The following is a 24883-nucleotide window of genomic DNA, read 5'->3' on the forward strand; positions in this document are numbered from 1 at the left end:
CCCAGTTTTCTGACATGCATATCTGAGAACAACTTTAACTTCCTTCAATTTTTATATACAAATATACTGAAGATTTGCGTTTAGGGGAAAAAATTAGCATCAGAAAGAAAAACTTACCCTCTTCACAGTGTACCTTTTATACAATGACCTACACTAAACAAGTCTTCCCTCATTATACCTTAAAGCAGTAAATCACAAATGTGGTGATTTGGGCCCCCAGGAGATAGTTGGCAATGTCTGGAGAACAATTTTGTCATGACCGGGGATGCAACTGGCACCTAGAGGGTAGAGGCCAGAGATGCCTCTAAACAGCTTAAAATGCAAATGACAGCTTTCCACAACAAAGACTTATCTAGCCCAAAATATCAAGAGTGCTGAGCTGAGAAACCTCAAGCATTAAAGAAACCCACGGAATCCTGAGCTCAATACTATCTAACAATTCTTTTCTCAATTGTAAGAATTACTGAAAGACTTCTCCAAAGCTTTCCAATATAAATTAATATTGGTTAGAGGCTAATGTAAAGAAGTATAATAAAAGCATCCAAGGAACAATATCTACTGAAATATGAACATAGAGGAGGACGACACAGTTATCTAGAAAGATTTCAGTATCAAATGAAAAGCGAGCCACATGCCTAAAAGCTCTAACTGGATCTCATTCAAAGTTCAAAGTATGAATGCTGTTAAATATAACAAAAATGAAGGGAAAATAACATAACTGAAGATCTTCATCCTCCACAATTCCTTCAATTGTAGTTACAAAATCTTAACTACTCATCAAGCCCTAAAAGCTACTTTCAAAGTAACATGACTGCAGACAAGATTTCCACAGAAAAAGAAGTTCATATAATTCACAAACACATGAAGTACAGGTTTGCGGCTTTCATCTGGTACAAAATTAATTTGTAAAACATGGATCCTAACACAGGTCACAACCCTGATCCTAACAAGTGAGGTTGGTGATTTTCTGGATCAATTAATAGTGCTATGCATGTGAGAAACACTCCTAGAATGACAGAACTTAAGACCTAGGAAAAACCTAGTCTAAGATTCCCATTATATGTATGGAGCATCTGAAACCAAAAATCTGCCTGAGATCCTAACTCAAGTTAATGACAGAGACAGGCCCACGATCCAGGTTTCTGACTTTCTGCTTGATCCCTTCCGAGACTATGTTCGATCACATCGACTAGCTATAAAACCACATAGTTTGGAAGCTGTGTGGTTCTGTCCCCCTCGGCTCTGTCCACACTTGAATTTGTACCAAAATCAGCCTCTGCACTTGCAGTTTCTCAGCACTGTGCCAGTGCTCTTCTTTCTGACTCCTAACACACAGCAAGACTCCAGCCCAGCCTCTCCTGATCAAAGGGCAGACTGTCCGCTGTACCAAATGGTGCCAAAGTGTATTTTCGGCTATCCTAACTATGTTCCAGAAAATTAAGCAACACCGTACTGAACTTCCGTCATAAAGCCAGCCAGATGGTAACACAGGCTGTCCTTCAGAGATGAGAGGGTATTGCCCTTTCTGCAACTGCAGAAGCTCCCAACTACCCCTTTGAAGCTTCACATGGTTGGCAAAAAAAGATGCCCCCCACCCCCTCAAAATAAGCAGAAAGGGAATCTCTTTCACTTCTGGAAAGAGATAAATTTTTAAGTAATCTCCACACTCAATGTGGGGCTGGAACTCACAACCCCAAGACCAAGAGTCGCATGCTCTACTGAATGAGCCAGCCAGGCGTCCTTCACTTTTGGAGACAGACCTGCTCTGACAGAACATTCTCCTCTTTCAGGATTTCAAACTGCATAAAGATTTGCCACTCTATAATTCACATCTGTTTTTGGGCTTTATTCCTCAGAGGAGGAACAGATTTTTGAATCTTCAGAAAATATTTATCATCTGGTATCTTACGTTAAATAGAACAGTGTCACAAAATACTAATTTTTAAAGCATTTTAAATCACTTATCTCCTTCAGTCCTGCTCAAATGTCATCTTCTTGAGTGAGGCCATACTAACCAACCTATTTTAAATTACAACCCACTCCCTCAACTGGGCCTCCCTATACCTCCATACTGCTTTGTTTCTTAACTAACCTCTGACATACTATACCAATTCATTTACTGTCTGTCTCCTTCTAATGGAAAGAGGATAGGTATTTTTGTGTTACGTTCAGATCTGTACCTCCATTATCTAATACAGTGTGCCTAGCACACAGATGCTCAATAAATACCTGCTGAAAGAAATGAAATCACGAACGTGACTCTGTACTTACTTGAGCAGAAGTTTTAAAAGTATCTTCTGTACCCCACATTATTAAGAATCAAAGAACTCAAGATTTGTACTATGGAAGCCCAGCCATCACTTACAGGTATAGCCCTTCATTTTACATAATGAAATATAAAGAATAATGTAGCAACAGCACAGAATTTGTTATGAAAGAACCTAATCCAGGTGAGAGTCAGTCTGCAAGCAACTCAGCCTCTCATCTATAAAAGGTGGATAATGGGACACTTGGGTGGCTCAGTTGGTTAAGTGTCTGACTCTTGATCTCTCCCCTCAGGTCATGATCTGATGGCTCCTGAGATGGAGCCCTACATCAGGCTCTGTGCTTACAGACAGGAGCTTGCTTGCGATTCTCTCTCTCCCTCTCTGCCCCTTTCCAGCTCATATGCATGCCCTCTCTCTCTCAAAATAAATAAACTTTAAAAATAAAATAAAATAAGGATAACTCCTATCTCATAGTGATGGTTAAAGATAGCCAAGGAATGAGGCACCTGGGTGGCTTAGTCCATTAAGCCTCCCACTCTGGATTTTGGCTCAGGTCATGATCTCACAGTTCACAAGTTCAAGTCCCACACTGGGCTCCCTGATGTCAGCATACAACCTGCTTGAGATTCTCTCTCTCCTTCTCTCTCTGCCCCTCCTCTGCTCATGAGCACACTCTCTTTCAGAATAAGCAAAACTTTAAAAAATTTATAAAATATATTTATAAACATTTTATAAAGAAAGCAAGCAAGCCGGGGTGCCTGGGTGGCTCAGTCGGTTAAGCATCTGACTTCGGTTCAGGTCATGATCTCGCGGTTCACAAGTTCAAGCCCCGCATCGGGCTCTGTGCTGAGCTCAGAGTCTGGAGCCTGCTTTGGATTGTGTCTCCCTCTCTCTCTGCCCCTCCCCTGCTCGTGCTCAGTCTCTCTCCCAAAAATAAATGAAAACATTAAAAAAAGTTTTTTGTTTTTTTTTTTTTAATAAAAAAAGCAAGCAAGCAAGCAAGCAAGCCAAGGATTAAATGAGAACATTTGAAGGCAGTTGGCTGACTCAGTTGGTAAAGCATGTGACTGCTGATTTCAGGGTGGTGAGTCCAAACTATAGGTTGGGTATAGAGCTTACTAAAATAAATAAGTGAAAAAACATTTAGAAAATGTACCAAGTAGTATATAAGTGTCATTTATCATTAAGCTATTCTGACCTGCCCAAGGTCAAAAAGCTAGTAAGTTGCACCATTAGAGTAAGAATTCAAGTTTCTAACTCCTAGTGCAAGGCATCTTATGTCCTAAAACTAGGTTTCTGGCTCCCTTATTCAAGGTTTACTTATTCTTTCATCTAGTTCAGGGCTTTCCAACCTTCGTATGGTTGGGGACCTCTTTCAGAATTTGATGAAAGTGACAGGCCTTCTCCTCCAGCAAAGTACACATATGTATACCAACACAAAATCTCCTGTAGCCCAACAATGGGCCCAGGCTTAAGGAACTGCTGATATGACTGGTTTATACTAATAAGTTACTCTCAGCAATTCTAATTATTTATTTTCTATGCTTAATAATAATTTATGCCTTGGGGAGCCTGCCTGGCTCAGTAGAGCACGCGACTCTCGTTTTTTGACAGTCCCAAGTTCAAGCCCCTCGTTGGGTGTAGAGATTACTCAAAAATATAAGAAATTTAAAAAAAATAAAAATAATTCATGCCATGGTGCCCTTGATTAAGGAAACACGAAGACTGGAACTCAGGAATCTGAATTAAAGATAGTGACCCCAGGTCATCATGCCCATTAGGTGAGGGACTTTATCTATCATACAACCAAAGAAGGCAAAGGATTCTGTACTCAACAGCAAGCAGCTTAGGGAAAAAGTAGATGGGACAGATTATTTTTACCATGTTGCTAATATACAAACCATTCAGATAATTCTACATGCCCATTTTCAAAGAGCCACCTAGAGGCACCATGCTCTCTTCTCTAGAGGAAAATATTCCCAAGATGTTTGTGATGGGATTTTTGCCCCCAACCCCACACCCATCACTATTAACTCCAGACCAAACTGTTGAAAATGATTCTATATTCCCTTCCCTTACTTTGATCAAGACCCCTATAGTCACCATAAAGAACACCTGGTAGGGAAGAAAAAAATTAGCTTTAAATTATCATTAAATGGTCAAGTCACAATTCTTCATTTCTCAAATCAAGACAAAACTTAACCAACCTAACCCACTGGAATGCTAAACAATTGTAAAATACTTGATTTAAATGAAGTGGTTCTGAACTATTAACAGATAATCTTCTGATGCAAAGGAGGTGAGCTAGGAGCTTCTTTGGCAATCTCCCAGTTCTAAGTTAAGCACCTAGTAGTAGGTGTGCTTCTGTAACACCAACTACAGAATTCAGTGTCATTAACCTATTGTTGCCCAGCTATACCTCAATCTCTTCATCTGAAAAATAAAAATACCTAATCTAAGGCACAAATACATTGTGAGCATATTTGGGAATTTCTAAATATGTTAACAATTAATAGCATTTATCCCTGAGTGGAGGGATACAAAGTTAACAGTTAACAGCTTTTATCTGAGTGGAGGAATTATGGGTGATTTTAATTCTCTTACCTACAGTGTGCTATAATTTTCAAGTTTTATATAATATCTGCATTATTTTTTTTTTATTTTTTTATTTTTTGGGACAGAGAGAGACAGAGCATGAACGGGGGAGGGGCAGAGAGAGAGGGAGACACAGAATCGGAAACAGGCTCCAGGCTCTGAGCCATCAGCCTAGAGCCTGACGCGGGGCTCGAACTCACGGACCGTGAGATCGTGACCTGGCTGAAGTCGGACGCTCAACCGACTGCGCCACCCAGGCGCCCCAATATCTGCATTATTTTTAACACCAGAAATTTTGAACTTGAAACATTATCCATACATTCACAGATTTTCCATCTGATGATTACAGAATCCCTGTACATTCAAGGTTGATTAACAGAGTAAAAGGACTTTTTTATAAGCAAAAATAAAACTATCCATGTTTTGGGGACCAGTTCTATGAGTGGGAGTTGCAGAATTGCATCATGAATCCTCCCAGCCCTTCACCTATCTAAGAGATTACTTCACTCTAGGTAAATGGAAGCCAAGTCCTTGAGGATTCTAATTCTACTACCTAAAGTTTCTATAAATCTAGTTCAGCTTGGTGGTCAAGGGTAAAACAAGATCTTTCCCCATAGCTGAAAACTGATTTCCTAAAAAAGCTGATATACAATTTCTACCACTTGGTATTATTCATCATTTTTACCTTTTAAAGCTACAGTAAATTAAAGATGGTAGGGCCTTTTCAGTTGGCCTAACAGGTACGACTCAGCATCAGAATTGGTTTTTTTGTCTGCTTGTTTTAAGGGCCTTCCATTACATCATACACTCTAACCAAGGGGTTGTTTCTTTTTTTTTTTTTTAATTTTTTTTAACATTTATTTATTTTTGAGACAGAGAGTGACAGAGCATGAATGGGGGAGGGGCAGAGAGAGAGGGAGACACAGAATCCGAAGCAGGCTCCAGGCTCTGAGCCATCAGCCCAGAGCCTGACGCGGGGCTCGAACTCACAGACCGCGAGATCATGACCTGAGTTAAAGTCGGACGCTTAACCGACTGAGCCACCCAGGCGCCCCAAGGGGTTGTTTCTTAAACCGTCAGGACAATCAACTGTTAAATTAAAAAATCATCTAAGAAAAATAATAAATTTGCTTTACACTTGAACTAAAATTGATGTTTTCAGTGAGTTCTGCACCATCACTGAGTCAAATTTGTTAAAAGCCAAAAAAAAAAAAAAAGGCTAATTTTATTTCTGATAACTGCTGAAAACTTTAAATCACCATTTGCATTAACTGTATCAAAACATACCTTACATGAGAGAATTACACAAGAACTGCAGAGGTTAAAAGTCCCTATCATTTGTTATCCATCTACTGAACATCTAATAAAAACAGATATGGATAGTTCTAAAAAACGTGTATATAGATTTCAAACATTCATTCGTGTTGCGTGTATTTCACACAGCATGCACTTCAAAAACAATAGTGTCACTTCCAAGAACCTCTCCAATCAAAAGAAACGACAGTCATTTAAAAGAGCCCAAATTATTCCCCTATAACAATGATTTTTCATTTCTATTAAACACACAAATTTGACCTCTTTGGTCAGCTTACATTTCCTTTACGAATTATACCAGCTAATACTTAGAATCCATAAGTTTATTTCTTAGAATATAAAACAAGTTATTTATAGATTACTCTAGATATCCACAACAATTTAAGGCAAAATTAGTTACCTCTATTTTTCCATCAACAAAATGGGACTATATGGATGCTGAAAGATGAATTTTCCCACAGTAGTTTTAGACTGGGCCCTTAAGCTTTAAACTTGTAATTCAACATCACCTCAATTGTATTATCTTGCAAGGAAGAAAATGGTCTATGGGGCAAGTTTGCCAGCACCCAAGATGGCACAGTCGGTCACAAGCAACACCTTCCACGACAGCCACCATTTTGAGCAGCAGGATGTAATTAAACTACTCACGATTTTATGCCAACTAAAAGAAAACATGATTATCAGAATAACTGTTAAACATCTCTTGACTTTAAGCATTCCCAAATCCTTCATTTTTGTGGCCTTGTTTCTCTTCTTCAAACACCCTACTAAAATTTTTAGTGAAAGTCATGCTTGCTACAATAACGTTCAAACTTTGAAAACAAACGCTATGATGCTATCTAAAATGCCCAAGTTATTACATCTTCCTAAAAACAGAAGCCTACGATTTAATCACATTGTTTTAATTAGCTTCGGGAACTAAGAATCGCCAAAAGCCAGTGAGCGGTCCTAGTTTATCAGCCTACATTCCGCTTCATTCTCCCACCGTACCCCTTTTGATCTTTTTATTTTCCAATTTCATTAACTCTGCAACAAGAGCAAGTCCCAACACTTCATTCATATGAGAAGCAAATGATATTTCCGCAAACAACACTGAATCTAAAAATAAAGGTAAGGCAAAAATCCTCAAGATTAAACGAATTAAAATCAATCTGAAAATGGCAGAAAGTAGGATAGGTGGGGGTGGGGAGGCAACAACGATTTGCTCTTCCTAAAGAGTTAATTCTTATTTTGATTACTCCATTGGCGAACTCATTGGCAGAGCTGAGAAGAAAAACTGACCAACAGTTTCCATTTACCTTTGTCCAAGGCTAAAGGTGATTAAGTGAATACATATATACTGCCATAGGAGGACAGGCAATTCAACCTGCTAACCAATCAAATATTCACACCCCCTTCCAAAAATAAAAATAAAAGAAAGAAGGATGGATGCTGCTAGGGCTAGTTGCTCGTCGGGGCCATCGAATACATTCCATTCCTCACACTCCCGCCACCATCCCTGCTACTAGGACCCCCTGATTTTAGTCCGGTTATCACAAAGCCTCGGGTTTGAAAGCACCTTCGGCCTGGCCAGAAAAGCCATCCCTTTACTCCACGCCCGCCTGGAGGGATAATGGTGGCGAAATCAACTCAAAGAGCTCCCGAGGTCCGCGAATAAAGAGGGCTGTATGCTCCGAAAGGAAAGGCGCTGTTAAAGAATAACGGAGTCCTAAACTTTCTCTCCGCAGCCTCGGAGCTCTGGGCAAGGGCTGAGCGCCGGGCGGCTCCCCGGATGAGAGCGCGCCCCCGAGCCCGGGCCCCCATCTCCGCCTGCCCGAAGTTAACCCAAAGCGCCCCCGAGAGTCGCGGGCCTCCGGCAGTCTGCAAAGTGCGACTGCCCCTCCACGCGCCCGCCGAAGTGAGGGCGAGCCTCTCCCCGGCACGACAGACCCCTCCCCCAACCGACCGCAGGCCGCCTCCCCGCCCGGTCGGAGTTAATCCAGCCCGCAACCCCGTCCCCGCCCGGAGCAGCTGGCTCGCCGCTTCAATGGCACCGGGCAGGGAGCGCGCGCACGCACTCTCCCCACACACTCAGCCTCCAGCCCGAGAAGTCCCGGGAGAGCCGACCGGGTCCCGCTCCCACAAAAGCGCACTCCGCCCCCGCCCCCTCGCCGCCCGCTTCGCCAAGTCCCGGAAGGCGCGGGTGGGCACGGCGGCCACGAGCGAACGTCCCGAGCCTGGACGCCGGCACTTGGCGTCCCCTGGGGAGCCTGGCGCGGCCCCCGGCCGCGCTCCGGCCCTGGCGCGCCTCGTGCCCCCACCTCCGAGCCCTTCCTCCGGTTGCGGACTACCGGCCAAAGTCTCCGCGTGCCCCGCTCCCTCCCGCACGGTGTTTCGGGACTCCCGAGGGAGCAGGGGAGAAAGGGACGCGGGGTGCGCCACCTCGCCCGCTCCTCGCGGCCACTCACCTCGATCTCAAAGTCAGGCAGGCGGAACGCGGTGCGAAAGAGCGAGCAGAAGTGCGCGATGGCCGGGACTTCCCACCAGGAGCGGAGCTCGCCCAGCCCGGCCGCGCCGCCCTCCTCCGGGCACATCTCCCAGGCGCGGCGGTGGCTGCGGCCCCGAACCCCAAGCGCGCCTCGGCGGCCCCACGCTGCCCGCGCACCGCTCGCCCGCCCGCCTCGGACTCCCGCCGCGGCGCAGCGCCTTAGCTCCTCGGGCGGGGGTGGCGGCGGCGGCGGCTGCTACTCCCGCTGCTGCCGCCGCTCGGCGAGTGCATGAGCTGAGGGCGGGCGACCCGGGCGGGGGGCGGCGGCTCGAGGGCCCGAGTTACTGAGGTGGCTGCTGCTCCGGCTGCCGACGGGGTCCGCGCGCTCGCCCCATCCTGCGGCTGCGGCCGCCCCCAGTACCATACAATATAATCATCTCACCGCTGGGGAAAACAGATGGGGCTGGGGGGGCGGGGGGAGGGGGCCGAACAGAGGGCCTGGGGGAGGGGCCGCCCACGAGGAGGGGGCGGGGCTGCCCTCACCACAACAACAACCCCCGCCCCCACTCCCCACCCCCAGTCCGGACAGCTGCACTGGAAGAGAGGGGGAGGGGAGAGGGAACTGAGCACCCCAAGAAAAAAGAGGAGTGTGACTTGAAGGGAGCATGGTGCACCTCATGAACTGCCATGATACTCACTCCGTTTTCCAGGTGTTTGGGACTGAGAAGTTTAATGACTTTGATCAATGAGGACAATAAGGGTCTTTCCCACCCCCCCACATGGCCTTAGTGGTCGCGTCCTTTTAAAGGGCCCGCTGGGTGGTGCTTTCGGTAGGGGCTAGATCCAGAAATACGCACGTGTGAGAGTTCAGTTATTATTGGTGCTGGTAATAGCACCAGAGAACCAGTGGGTTGTGCACTCCAGAAATATGAGGCCTAGAGAAATAAAGTGATTTCCACCTGTTCTCACTTTTATTCCATCCAAGAACGGTGTTTCAAGGAGCTCTGAAGTGGCTCTTTTCTCCAAGAAAAGAAGGTGGTGGGGCTGGTTAAGCTGGAACCAAGTATGATGGAGGCCGGAGTGCGGCGGGAAGGGTGGGGTAGGGGGAGGCACCAATCAGCGACCGTGAGCGGAGAGCCACAACCCCCCCCCCCCCGCCCCGGCCGCCCACCCCAGGGAATGGACACGTGTGACCGCCCCAGAGAAGACAATCTTGGAGCTCAGCAATTGCCCTGGCTGCGGAATAGCTGCCTGGAAGAGTGAGCACAATGTAGTTAGAAAGCTGGGGGGCCGGGGGGTGGGGGTGGGGGGGTTGGGAAATGGGAGATAGTCTGAGGAGTGTACTCTGGTGGGTTGGAGATCTGCACAACAAGGCTAAGGGAATGTACTTAGGGAGGAGGGTGTTGAGGCATGTGCTTCAGAGATACTAAATTCTATAGTACATTAGAATTCTGCTAAGCCCGAAGGAAGAAAAAAAAAAAAAAAACACCTTACAAACAGACCGGAAGTGTGGAAAAACTACAGTGAATGCCTATATATTTGTATTGGTCATTGCAATTTACGTATTTTAGTACGGCATTCTCCTCGGTCTGCGAGGGCCTTAGCTGGGTTCTGTATCCACCTCTCAGTTAGGAAACACTACCCCTGATGCTTCCCCAAAAGTAGTCAAGTATATCTTGAATGACAGGCACAGTCATACAGTGTACAGTGGTTAAATCAAAGATTCTCCTCCATCTTGAGCAGTGTAAAACCTGGAGAAAAATGATGAACACTTGATGTAATAGAATTTGGTGTGGGCTATCTGGAGTCTCTCCTCCACTTCTCCCTCACTTTTCCTGGTCAGTTTAATAACCTGCTGTGTTTTTATCAGGAAGCATTAAGAAAAAAACCCCAAATTCTTAAAATATATTTCATTGTATCTTTTATGAGTCAAAATACTTCCAACACTGGCTCCCCCACTCCCTCTCTTGTCATAGAAACAGCCCAAAAGTTACATAGGTTTGTTCTTTTATTACCTGGGACTACCTAATGATTTAAAATTCCCACCCAAATTCTACTATATGCTTTCATCTTTGACAAAAATGAGCATATATCTAAGTGCTCCCCAAAAGCAAAGGCTACATTTTAGTGTGTTTATAAAGCACAGCTCCTCTGTAGATATCCTATTAATAGATGAAATGTGAAAAGGGTGACAAGCCACTGTGGAATTAATCACATAACCTGAATTAGAGGTTTTCAGGACTTTCTTCTGCAGTCTTTCTTCATTTCCTCAGACCTGTTTGACTTTCCACACCTTTTCTTCTGTCTTTTTTTAAACGGTTACCACTTTTCATGTTCATTTCCAATCCATTATATCCTGACTCTTCTTTCCCCAACTTCTTTTTCCTGGTTCTCCATCTGTCTTCTCATTTTTGCCTGTATCTTTTATCATTATTTAACCTTTTACCTTGCCTCACTACTAGCCGGCCAAGTAATAATAGTGCCTAGAACGTTAACAATACCAGGAAGCAGAAAGGTGAGATGATGTGGTTACTCTAGTATGTTTGAGTACTGGTTACAACCCCCCCCTCAAGTAGAAGTTAGTCTATTGTCCTCTTCCCTCCCCCACCCTCCCCACCACTGCCCAGTCCTGTGAATCAACAAAACTGTCGTGGAACTGGAGGTGCCCCCTGGTGGTGGTTAGAGAGTCGTCATTCTATCTCTCAGCACCTTTTTCTTACTAGCGTTTATTTCCCTGTGCTGCCTTTTTTTCTTCTGAGGATCCCCTCAGTGTTCATAGGGACCCGCACACCAACTTTACGCCCTCCCCTTCCTTTCTTCCTTCCTTCCTTCCTTCCTTCCTTCCTTCCTTCCTTCCTTCCTTCCTTCCTTCCTTCCTTCCTTCCTTCCTGACCTGTTTCTTTCTGTCCTCTTTGGTTCAGTCTCTGTACTTTTTGCTTCGTTCCTCCCCTCACTGTGCTCTTTGCCCACCCCAAATTTCACCAACAGTCTGGAACCAATTCTGGCCCTGGGGCTAAGCAGTCTTCTATGTCTCTGATCTGATGGAAAGTGTGGCCTCTGAGTTCCTTGAGTTTGGACTCCAACTAGAGCTTCACATTTGGAGGCCAAGGCCTCTGCCTCTGCCTCTGTTGGAATTGATAGGCTGTCTTTGACCCTGCTTTGAACATTTGTCTCACCTTTCCCCTGGGACTTCACTACCTCTGATTTACTTTCTGGACCCACTTTTGACCTAATCTCCTACAGTCTAGATTAAGACCTCTATACCTATATGTTGGTCACTGACCCTCCATCAGTTCTCCCTTAGTTTCAGAGTGGTGTCTCATTCCTGGCTTTTTCCAGCCTGGCCCATTCATTCACCCTCTAAACACTGTTTGTACCATCTTCCTTAAAAACACACACAGCTCATACTTTCTTTCCGTTTCTCTCTCTTGCATCTTTTCTGTTTGTGAGCTGGTGCCATTAACCTCAGATTACCTTGAAAGTGCCAAGAAGTAATAGTCTTTTACATTTGCCACAGCCTTCAGTTCCATATCCTCTTCTAATTAAATGTTTTCCATTTTAAAAACCCCACAATAATTAGTTTGGCTAATCTATTTTGCTAATTCATTAATGTTGCGAAAAAAACATTTATATTTCTCATTGCAAATATGCACTAATTTCAGTTTTGATGGAATCTTTATAGATTCCTGGAGGATAATCTGGGAAAATAACCACTTCTTTAGGAAATATGTTGTAAGTTCCAAATGATCGGCTAAAACATTTATTTGAATCTGGAAGGGATGTGACAAATAAAAGTGTGGCTTCTCCCATAACCACAGCTAACCAGAACTAGAACCCCAATTTCTAGTTAGTCATCCAGTTTTCTCTCTAATGGGTTATACTGCTTCTCTCTTCTACTTGAATTGCCCTTTCTTTTTTTTTTTTTGGGTAACCAACTTGACCTGGATACTCCTTGTTTCAGTCCCAGAATCCAACTGGAGTGAGAATGCAGTATAACCATTATTTTGTCACTTTAGTTGCCTGTGTATAACTGATGTCCAAGTACCTCACAAATTCTTGACACACCCTCACATACAACCTTCCTTTCTCATTAGAGAGCTACATTCTATAATGGACCTATTCCCAAAGAGTGCTGCAAGCCAGACAAATTTTAAAAATTAAAAGTTGTAGAAAGTAAATTAGATTAAAGGTCAGAAAACATGGGTTCTCTCTTAGAAAAGGCTCTTAATCTCTTTGTATTTCCTCTGTGAGAAAAAGGTCTTGAGCTAAATGGTCCCTGAGTTCTGTTGGCTTTGCCTTTAAACTAGAACCAAACTGGGGGGACGGGCGGTGACCAGAACCTTATAAAACAAATGTCTGTGCCTTATGCCCAAAATAACCTATTATTGGAAGATAAACCTGACTGTGAGGAGGAGAGCCAACACTTGCTGAACAAGTTTGAGCAAGACCTCAAAAATAAAGAAAGGAACTATAGGGGTGCCTGGGTGGCTCAGTCAGTTAAATGTCCAGGTTAAGTGTCTTAATTCACCTTAGACCATGATCTACCAGTTCGTGAGTTCGAGCCCCCCCAATTAGAGCCGGGAGACTGCTTCAGAGTCTGTGTCTCCCTCTCTCTGCCCCTTCCCCACTTGCTCTCTGTCTCAAAATTAGACATTTAAAAAAGAATGAAAATTTAAAAAAATAAAGCCAACTTAATTTTCTTAAAATTTAAATTCAATCATACCATTCACTTACTCAAAATTCAATGAGTCTCCCTTGACCATGAGAGAAAGTCCCAATTCTGATAGATTCTTATTCAAGACCTGCCACAATCTGGCTTCAACCTGCCTTCTCAGACTTATCTGCTATCCCCACCCCCATCCCCATCCATCCAATGACTTCTCCTGCCAAACTGGTTCACTCACCCACCTGGATATCCTTGCCTCCTCCTTTTTGATCATGCCTTTTCAATTGCTTGGAAAGACAACTCAACCTCTCAGATCATGACCCTCTGAAAACTCACCTCCTCCCTAAAGCTTTCCTGAAACACTCCAGCTTGGGTGTCTCTCCATGTACTCTTATACAAGAAATTACAGTTTGTATAATTCACTTATCAAACACTCCTTTGGGTCATCTTTTACTATTTATTTTGAAGTGCTACTTAAATATTTTACTATAATGGGGGTTGTCCTCTCCTCAGCCAGGTTATTAGACTTTTGGGGGGGGGGGGAACTCTCCCTAACATGCAGCAATTAAATGATTAATTTGATTACATAATGATGATGTAGGCGATGGCATAAAAAACAAGAAATTCAGAACTTCCTTAAATTAAAATAATAATAATATAAATAAATAAGTTAAAAAAAAAGAAATTCAGAACTTCTTTAAATGCCTATTGTGGATTCATTTATTTTCCCTCATTCCTTCCTCTGCCTTTCTGCTTTCTCGTCATGAAACTTATTCTTTCAGCATTAAACATCATGTTTTTCTCAGTACACATCTTCAGTCTCACTTTTCTCCTGAGTTCCAGTGTCATTTCCTCACATGCCAATTGCATGCCTCCCATTACCTTAAACTCAAAACTTTGAAAGGAAGGAGAATAACAGCAACAAGTAGCTTAAATTTTTCTATCCACCTCACACACCCTTACTGACTTCCTAATTCCTTTAATGGAACAACTGTATTCCTAGACTCCTGGGTTCACTTTTTTTCTGACACTTTCTTCTCCCTTTTCTCTTAGTTAATAATCACTGTCTTATTAGTTCTTCCTTCATGATGTCTCTTGCATCCCTTTTCCTTTTGATAACCTCAGTTTCCACTCTAATCCAAGTCCTTTTCATCTATTTTGCAAGCTTCCTCACTAGCTTTCTTTCCATGTTGCCTCTGACCTACTCTGTCTTGCCCAGAATAGTCATATTTATCTTAAAACAGTGCATTAATTTGAAGAAGGTGAATTTATTTTTTTAAGTGTATTTATTTATTTTGAGAGACAGAGAGAGAGCATGAGCGGGGGAGGGACAAAGAGAGAGAGGGAGAGAAAGAATGCCAAGTAGGCTCCACACTGTCAGCACAGATCCCAAGGTGGGGCTTGAACTCACGAACCATGAGATCGTGGATGAAATCAAGAGTCAGATGCTTAACCAACCGAATCATCCGTGTGCCCCAAGAAGGTGAATGTAATCTTAATAATATATTTTCTTAATCCCAGTATATCCAAAATATTATAGTTTCAACACATAATCAATATAAAAACTATCAATGAAATATTTTATGTTCATTTTTTTATACCAACTCTTTGAAATCTGGTGTGTATTTTATACTTAGATGCACATCTCAGTCAGGACTAGCCACATTTCAGTGCTCAACCTGCCACACATTGGGTCTTACAGATCTACAGTAACCAAAATGATCAGTACTCACTGTGCGCCTCTAAATCATTGGTTCTTGACCTATCCAAACTCTGCCTCTCCTCCTTATAGACCCCAGGGAGGCATCCCTAACCACCCTGGCCTACTGCTGCATCTCCCATTTTACCTCTTTCATGAATACTTAATTTCACTAAGTAAATCTCAGCTCTTCCACAGGGAACAGCCCATAGAGCTCCTTTATTTCTGTCCTCCACCTGCTCCCTTAAAGTAGTCTACAGATAATTGATCATAAATGAATGTTTGTGAAATAAGTGTATTGTGCATTGCTAATAAGTTCTTAGAAAACATTAGTTACTCTATCTCACTATTTTTTTAATCATAAAGGTCTGTGATAAAACACAGATTATAACTTTTAAAGTGTCAACACGCTTCCTATTACTATGCAATCTAGTTAACCACCTAATTTTAAGATTACTTTCAAGCCTTTCATATAAACTTAATTTTCTTTTATGTAAACAATTTATAATGACTTTGTTAAAATTTTTTTAAAGTTTATTTTATTACTTATTTTGAGAGAGAGTGAGAGAGCAGGGGAGGGGGCAGAGGGAGTGGGAAGGAGAGAGAGAGAGCATCCCAAGCAAGCTTGAGTCAGACACAGGGCTTGAACCCATGAACTGTGAGATCATGACCTGAGCCGAAACCAAGAATCAGATGCTTAAACGATGGAGCCACCCAGGCGCCCCAGGAATTCTTTAGCTAACCAGCACTTGTGATAAGCACCGGGTATTGTATGGAAGTGTTGAATCACTATAGTGTATGCCTGAAAATAATATTACGCTGTATGTTAATGAATTGGAATTTCAATAAAAACTTAAAAAAAAAAAGAAAAGAAAAAGGAATTCTCTCAAAAAATAAATAAACTTTTTTTAAAGGAAAAAAAAATTATTTGACTAACCATATTGTGCCCTGTGTAAATGTCTCCCCCCAGCGCCCCCCACATTTCCAGCAATTTCTTTTGGCATTTCTGTAGTTAATTGCCCTCCCTAAAGCCCAGATTGAAGTACAAACACACTCAGAGTAATATGGTTCTCCTTTCCACCTGTCCACACCTTTCCTCAGAGCTTCTTAGGATGGGGACTCTCATTACTGTGAACTGTGATGCTTGCAAGCCTCCGTGTCCTTCTACCGCACTTTAATAACAGCCGCAAGGCTGCCTGGGACCAGGGCTACAGGAGCAGCTCTCTTTATTTTTGACCTTAAGACTGGTAATTTGTTATTGCCAAGAAACTGAGGTGTCAGGTTTGAAACCCTCCTGACCCTGGTTGAGAAAGCCTGCTGGCACTCTTGGAGGCTCAGCCCTGAGCATGGAGGCTGTGGCTCTCCTGTGCATTGCTTCTGTTTGTTCCGGCTTAAACCAGCTTGGACCAGAGCTGAGGGCTAACAAATACTGTTTTAATACCACATGTAGCCATAAAGGAGATATTACAAATGTCAGTACTCAGTGGGTGAGAATAGAAAGGGGGCTGAGGGTCCTTTCTACCATGGGCCCCCCTCTTTGATTCAGGGCTCAGAACTTCATCAGATTTTATTGCCTGCCAAAGAACTCTTCTTCAGTTCTATTCTAGAAACTATATCTAAGAATCAGCTCTCTTGCCCTGGTGGCTTAGCCCATGTTTATGCTGTTCTGTTCCAAAATTCCTCTCTGAATTCCTGGAGTGTCCATCCCTAGCCTATCTTATTGTGGCATCTCCCCTTGTTCTTGACACTAGGTCAAATAGCTTTGTAGCATCTCAATTCTCAGTGCCATTCAGAAGCTGGCGAATCTTAATGAGTTCTTCCCTTAATCTCTTTTCAAAGGGACTACAATCCTTAATTTCTTTAACTTTCTTTTTAATTATTTTAGCTCCTTGTGTTGTTCCTTTGGCCTCAAACCGTCCCTACTCAGTTTAAAGGTCACATTATTTTGGTTGACAAAGTGCCCAGGGTTGTGTACAATCTGGCCTCAAACTCCTTAGCTGGGCCAGAGTTGTCTCTCCAATTTGATTCATCCTATATAGAAATATACATTTAGGTAGAAAATTCAGTCTCTAGCCTTAAGGAGTTGGCAATGCAATTGATAAGATTATCCATGTTGTATAGAATGTGAGTATATTATATAATGTTAAAGTCATAAAGGTTGTAAGAAATAATCTAGTTCATTTGGCTTCTTTTAGAGAGGAGTTCAGGGAAGAAAATATTTAGTGTGAGACTGAGTGTTTGGGGAGGCTTCACAAGGACGATGGATCTTGAATTGGCAAGAAACCCTATTAGCTATCTTCGTTCAGAGCTTAACATCTTGAATAAAATTCTACTGAATTCAAAACTGATTAAATTAGAATAAATTTTTTAACTTAAAGTAACATTTAGTAGAGAAAGAAGCATAGTGCAAAGGCAAGAGTAATGTTTTTTAGGATTCAAAAAGACCTAACCTTCTCATTATAACTTTCGTTCCCGGCATCTATGTGAGCTTGAGTATTACATTGCATTTTCTCAAATAATAAATAATAATAGCACACACTCTCACTCCATTTGCCTCCATGATTGATATGTGGAGCAAAGGAGATAATTACTTAAACAATAAACTGCCATATACATATAAAGAATTTTAGGGGTGCCTGTGTGGCTCTGTTCATTAAGAATCTGACTCTTCATTTTGGCTTAGGTCATGATCTCACAGCTTATGAGGTCAAGCCCCACGTCAGGCTCTGCACTGATAGCATGAAGTCTGCTTGGGATTCTCTTTCTCCCTTTCTCTCTCTCAAAATACATAAACTTAAAAAAATTTTTTTTTTTTTGTTTTAAACCTAGTCAATTCAAAAGTGATATATTTCCATAAAAACATGAGCTTTTCACTTTATCCAGACAGGTCTCAAGTGAGATATTTTCTCTGTTGATTTATATTCCATGCCCATATATTTAAGATGAAGGTGGGACGGACCATAAAATATATATTTTAGGAGTGCCTGGGCAGCTCAGTTGAAGCATCCAACTCCGGCTCAGGTCAAGATCTCACTGTTTGTGAGTTTAAGCCCTGTGTCAGGCTCTGTGCTGACAGCTTGGAGCCTGCTTCAGATTCTGTCTCCCTCTCTCTGCCCCTCCCCCACTCACATACTGTCTCTACGTGTCTCTCTCTCTCTCAAAAAAATAAATAAGCATTTAAAAAAATTTAATAAAAATAAATAAATAATATATTTTACATTTGAACAAACATAATCTTTTTGAAGGTGGGAGCTATGTCCTCTCTGGGATCTCTAATTAAGCACCAAGTATCTATTTTATTGTTTCATTGATTTGATTGTTAAATATCAATTAAGTCTGCAAAGTTGAGCTCAGAAAATTAAATAAACTGAGAGGTGTTCCATAACAGTAATGAAATCTCCCTCTGGTAGAGTATGGATTAACCGATGAATTTAATTCATACAGCATTTTTTGAGTACCTATCACCATTTTTTTTTAAGATTTTATTTTTTTAGGTAATCTCTACACCCAATGTGGGGCTCAATGTGGGGCTTGAACTTACAACCCTGAGGTCAAGAGTCACATGCTCTACCGACTAAGAATGCCAGGCACCCCAAGTACCTATCACCTTTAATAAGAAAATAGAAAGTAAAAGGATGAAATGTGTTTCAGGTGCCATCACTGTAAAAACCATGTATGTTTTTGGGTTTCCTAGGTGGCTCAGTCAGTTAAGCGTCTGACTTAGGCTTGGGTCATGATCTGATGGTCCATGGGTTGAAGCCTACATCAGGCTCTGTGCTGTCAACTCAGAGCCTGGAGCCTGCTTCACATTCTGTATTTCCCTCTCTCTCTGCCCCTCCCCTGCTTTCTCTCTCTCTCTCTCTCAAAAACAAATAAAAAACATCTTTAAAAATTAAAAAAAAAGTAAGCTCTTGATTTCTTGAAATGAGTATATGTGTATATTTTTAAAATTTTATTTTTAAGTAATCTCTACATCCATCATGAGGCTTGAACTTATAACCTCAAGATCAAGAGTTGCATGCTGTACCAACTGAGCCAGCCAGATGCCCCAGTAAGAGTATATTTTTACAAGCAGAACACGAAGGGGTGCCTGGCTGCCTCAGTCAGAAGAGTATGTGACTCTTGATCTTGGAGTTGTGAGTTCAAGTCCCATGTTGGGTATAGAAATTACTTAAATAAATATATTTTCAAAATAGATAAATAAAAGCATAACATTGAAATTAACTTTCTTTGCTTATTATCTTCATTTTTGAACTTAGAATAAAGAGCAAACATTTTTAATAGTCTAGAGTAACTTTCAATAACTACAGTAAATACTATTCATTTTATTACAATATAAGATCACATTATTCCCTTGTTTAAGCTTACCTCATTCTTTTATCAACCTCCCCCCAAAGTTTCTACTTTTCAGGAATAAAACTGTGAAATTAACATTGTTTTCTAATTTCATTCCTCCAGGCACTGACATTGCAGAGCCTGCTGTGGGGCTCGAACTCACAAACCTTGAGATCATGAATTGAGCCAAAATTGGACACTTAACCACCTGAGCCACCCAGGTGCCCCAACCAAGCTTTTAACTAAAGGCTGGATGGTGAACTGTGAAAAATAAATTGATGTCATCAATCCATTTTCAGGGGTATAAGTGTCTGTCTGTACCTCAAAACCCATAACACATGACAAAGAATGATATTTCTTGTTGGCAATTCTCACTGAGGCCAACAATGGAGGTGAAAGAACCATCCACAGCTAATAGGGGAGTACTGGTGGGATGGTTAATGATGGCCAGCAGTGGTGGAAGAGTGAAAGATCATATAAGTGAAAAACATTATTATTTCCCCTAAGTGTGGATTGAAGCCCAGTGATGAGGCAAGTGAAAAAGGCCTGTGCTAAGATTGAGCATCTCTTGCTCTTTTCATGGGGAAGAGCAAGGACTTGGACACAGAATCTCCACGTCTCTCATTCTATTTCCTTCATGCATAAGAGTTCTTTGATTCTAATAGAAAGAAACCTTGCAACAACTGTTCGCTTGACGCTGCCCCTGGTACCTGGCCATTGGTGTTAAGTAAGCCTCAGTCTGCAGGTTAGTCACTGAAGTACTGAGCTAGCAGCTGCTCTTTTTTGTGCTCCCTATAGGTAACTATGGGAGCTATAAACGTAATACTATAGGATACAAAATTACTTTCTTCCCCATTGGCTTTCCAATCCAGTTGACTCTGTTTGATATAAAAGAATAATTCCCAGCTGCTAGCAACCCTGTCCACCCAAGTGGGATATGAAATAATCCAGCCATGTTCTTTCAGGTCTTCCCACATTATCATCTGAAACAAAGACTCCTCGCCACCATTACTGAGGAGCCAAGAACAGAAGCAGATAAGCTGGGTATGGGTGTAAAGAGTACAGATAAGCTTCTGGATATGCTTATGCATAATAAGGATAGGCTATGAGAAAAATAAAGTGGAAAGTAAAAATGGAATACATTAAATCATTGAACTTAAAGTGTTGGTGAGATTATGACTGCCACCATGCAAAGGCGAGATGGAGCAGTAGAAGGAACACAAGTTAGAAGTGCATCATGGTTTCATGCTCCAGACATGCCTTAAAGGTGCTCTGGGTTAGCTTACTACCCACCCACTGAGGAGTGCTGTCAGCCTTTACCTGATCACTTTCCACTTACGGGGATGGGGAGTCACTACATCATCAGCCAGACCGGTCCAGTTTTTATCATTTCTAATTACCCAAAGAAATGAAATCTACCTCTCTGTAGATTTTACTCAAGGATTTTTAATTTAACAGCAAGATAAAAATACATTAGTCTTTCTTGTACCTAATAGAAAGCTAGTCATTGTCACTCTTAGATTTCTCCTTTCTCCAAATAAGTCATTTAGTTCATTTAGTTAGTATTTATTTGTTCAGTTATTTAGAGTAGGGCTCAGACCTGGGTTGTTCATTATTGTATTCCTAGCACCTAGAGCAGTGCTCCAGTGTAGTAAAGTAAAGCCAAACAAAAACAAAAACAAAAATCACTTACTGAGAGCCTTTTCCTTGCCATGCGTGGTATTTGGCTTCAGGTTTAGATTTATGAAGTTCAATAAACCAGGGTCCGTGCACTTTGGCAGTTAAAGTCTAGAGAGGAAGGCAAACAAATAAATCAAGTATTACGGTCTTAAGTGTAGGCACAATGTGGTATGGAGCACACGAGAAGGATATCCAAACTGAAGTGGGACTCCAGAGAATTCTTCCTGGACAAGGAGCTACTTGGGTGGAGCTTGAAGGATAGAGTGACAGCTGGATAGAGGAGGGGAAGCAAAGAGCCACAGTGGCTCAGAGTGGCTGGAGTGGAGCATTTTGGTTGGTTGTGCTAAGAGGGTAGAAACATAACCTGGGCCGTTAGTGCTACATTCAGAGTGAAAGCTTTATGCTAAAATATTTGGAGAAGATACTAAAAGATCGTAAGTAAGAGAATAACATAAGTGGGTTTTTATTTTTAGAAAATTGGGAAGTTATGGCTTGAAGCAGCAAAGGGAGCAAAGAGAGATTGAAGTCTAAAAGAATAGGTAGAAAACAGACTGAAGTCACAAATGCAGAATTCAGTGATTCAGGCCAAAACGCTGTGAGATCCTAACTGAAGGCAGTAGCAGAAGAAATGGAGAACAAGGAAAGCAGGGATAGTACTGCAGAGTTAGAATCTGTAGGCTTTGCTGACTGCTGTGTGTGGCTTAAGAAATAGGTGTCCTAGATGACTTCAGTGGCTGAGCCAATGATGACATCACTACCTGAAATTATGAATGTCATTTCTGAGAGATATGGATGCAAGCAGGTTTATACATAGTGACCTTGAGGCACTGTGGGTATTCAAGGGTGGACAGCCAGCAGGCAGCTGGATACATAAGACCAGCAGAGAGGTCTTGGTAGAGATACAGTTGAGGGAACCATCAACATGTGTACAAGACTTTGGTGTGGCTCCCCCGAGGGGACGTACAAAGGGCGAAGGGCAGAGGACTTTCCTTACTCCTTCCTCACATAATGTAGATTTAAGACTTCTGAAAGTCCCGTAAAAACTCTTTGCCAAGGTTCTTCTTGGAATTGCACATAACCAAACAAATAAACAAATACAGAAGTGATTTCACCAACGCATGTACAATAGTGTTGCTTTCCCTGATCTGGTAAGCGTATCGATATGATAACAACCAACATGGCATTAGCTTTTCTGCAGCTCATCACCTTGTTGGTTCATATTGAGCTAATTGACGACTGAAACCTCCAAATTTTGGAATAAATGCTGAGGTCAAGGGCTTCTCCAACTATTTTTCGATAATCGATATTTGGAAACTGATTACACAATTTCACAATTACCTACTAGAAGACAACCTCCTCAACCCTCATTAAACAGGCCTTTTCCCGCTGTCAAAATAAAGGTGCCACATGTTAGTATCATGTAGAGAAGGTAAAGAAGTTTCAGAAAAGCAATTTTTAAAATTCTTAATTGAAGTATAGTTCACATACAATATTGTATTAGTTTCAAGTGTACAACATAGTGATTTAACATTTTATACATTACAAAATGCTCACCACAGTAACTAGGGCTACCATCTGTAACCATGCAAAATTATTACAATATCATTGACTATATTCCCTACGCTGTACTTATAGAAAAGCATTTTAAAATAGGACCTAGAGGAAGAAGCTAATGAGATTATGTTGTATTGTTGCTGGAGGAAAAAAAATTATGTCACATGTGCTAATTGGCTTTGCCAAAAACAGTTATGATTTTCTGTCTCATCTGGGTCCTGAGGATGGTTAGGATCCTTTCCTGAGTCCCAAGTTAGCAAACCTTTCCTAGTCATATAACAGCTGTTCTAACCTATTCCCACGTCGCCTCATGACCCTAATCCAAGCCTGGTCTGGCTCTCCATCTCATTGTCAGCAGACACCCTCATCTATTGTTGAGAAAAGAGAGGCTTCAGAGATCACCTCCCTGACTTCTCTTTTCTTGTCCTTAAATTATGGTCACATCTTCTGTTCCTCCTTCCCCCTACTCCTGTGCTAGTCCCCTCTGTGTTTCTGAGTCCATCCTTCTCGCTGTCTTCACGGCATGGATCTGATACTGTTCCTTTCTCTGAGGCCTGGGAAGGGGAGATCTCAGTGACAGAAGGTCACATTCACAGAAGGGGGATGAATATCAAAATGTCAACAGTGATTTTTTTTCCCCTGGGAACTGGAGTGTTCTGTGATTTTTAAATAAATAAATGTATTTTGTTCCATTTAAAATTAATATATGATGATATGTAAATTTTCTTAATAAAGCTTTTTTTTTTTTTAAGTAATAATACATGGTCCCAGTTCCACTATTCGCGATTTTTCTCTTCTTGGACTAATTTCTTAATTTCTCTATCCCTCAAGTTTTATGGTGAGGACTGAGTGAGTGAAGTATTCCTGATATACAGTAAATGCTTCTTAAAAATAACTGTAAGGGCACCTGGCTGGCTCACTCAGCAGAGTGTGAGATTGATCTTGGGATTGTGAGTTGGAGCCCCATGTTGGGTGTAGCGATCACTTAAAAATAAAATCTTTTGGGGCATCTGGGTGGCTTCGGATTCTGTGTCTCCTTCTTTCTCTGCTCCTCCCCTGCTCATGTTCTCTCTCTCTCTCTCTCAAAAAAAGAAAAAATGTTTATTTTTAATTTTTTTATTTTTTAAATATACATTTTAAATACATTTTTAAATACATTTTAAATAATTTTTTTTATTTTTAAAAATTTAAATAATAAGGGACACCTGGGTGGCTCACTCGGTTAAGTGTGTGACTTCGGCTCATGTCATGATCTCACAGTTCGTGAGTTTGAGCCCCAAGTCAGTCTCTGTGCTGACAGCTCAGAGCCTAGAGCCTGCTTCAGATTCTGTGTCTCCCTCTCTCTCTGCTCCTCCCCTGCTCACATGCTATCTCTCTCTCAAAAATAAATAAAGATTTAAAAAAATTTTAAATAAATAAAACTTCAAAAAAAAGTTTCCTGACTCCCATTGCCTTCAGGATAAAGTCCAAGCTCTTTAGTCCTGCTCGAAAGGTTCTTTACAAGCTGATGCCATCCACCTGTCTAAACTCACCTTCTCCAAGAGTTCTTCTCTTCTTCACTGTCCCTTGACAATGCACACTTGCCTGCCTCTGTGTGTCTGCTGACCCTGATTCTAGGAATTCCTCTTCTTTTTCTAGACTTAGTTAGATTTTATTCCTCCAAAACTTAACTCAAAAGATAAGTCTTTGTGTTTCCCTCCTCACACCCCTGCAATACTTATCCTCCCCCCCCCCCCCCCCCCGTGCACACCTCTAGTAGGTTCTTATTTTATTTTATGGTCATGATGTATACATATTCATCTTGCCTGACACACTGCATACCCCTCATGCATGTCATAATCTGTGTACTAGCAGCTAGATGGTGCTTGATACATAATAACTTCGTAACTGAATGAATGAAGGAATGAGAGTATATGTTCATCTTTCACTCAGCTAGTCAATCAACTGGTATTTTCGAAGTATCTATTATGTGCTCACCATGTGCACAACAGATCTGCCGAAAGACTTTAAAATTTTGAATTTCAGTACTACAAAGATTTTTTCTGAGTGCCCATTATTTGCTGTGGGAATATCAAGAATTTACTTCTTTTACAGACATGGTTTCTAATCCCAAGAGAGACTTTCATGGTGCCTGAGTGGCACAATCAGTTAAGTGTCTGACTCTTGACCTTGGCTCAGGTCATGATCTCACAGTTCGTGAGTGCACTGGTGGCACGGAGCCTGCTTGGGATTCTGTCTCTCCTTCTCTGCCCCTCTGCTTCCCACTCTCTAAATAAATAAATAAGTAAACATTTTTAAAAATTAAA

At 41.8% G+C, this 24883-nt stretch overlaps 1 protein-coding gene across 5 annotated transcripts in view; it reads right to left on the reverse strand.

Annotated features, from left to right (window-relative positions):
* Positions 1-9090, reverse strand: part of CECR2 (CECR2 histone acetyl-lysine reader) — a 182078-nt gene extending 172988 nt beyond the window's left edge. For 4 of the 5 annotated variants that reach the window (XM_023256589.2, XM_045061150.1, XM_023256591.2 and 1 more), the window contains exon 1: positions 8624-9089. In XM_023256589.2, the coding sequence (XP_023112357.2) occupies positions 8624-8749 (126 nt within the window). In that variant the 5' untranslated portion in view covers positions 8750-9089. Of the gene's footprint in view, positions 1-8623 lie in introns of all 5 variants that reach the window. The other variant, XM_023256588.2, reaches the window with a different exon arrangement.
* Between the last annotated feature and the right edge of the window lie 15793 nt (positions 9091-24883).

The sequence above is a fragment of the Felis catus genome, chromosome B4 (assembly GCF_018350175.1).
Source record: "Felis catus isolate Fca126 chromosome B4, F.catus_Fca126_mat1.0, whole genome shotgun sequence".
Taxonomy (NCBI): domain Eukaryota; kingdom Metazoa; phylum Chordata; class Mammalia; order Carnivora; family Felidae; genus Felis; species Felis catus.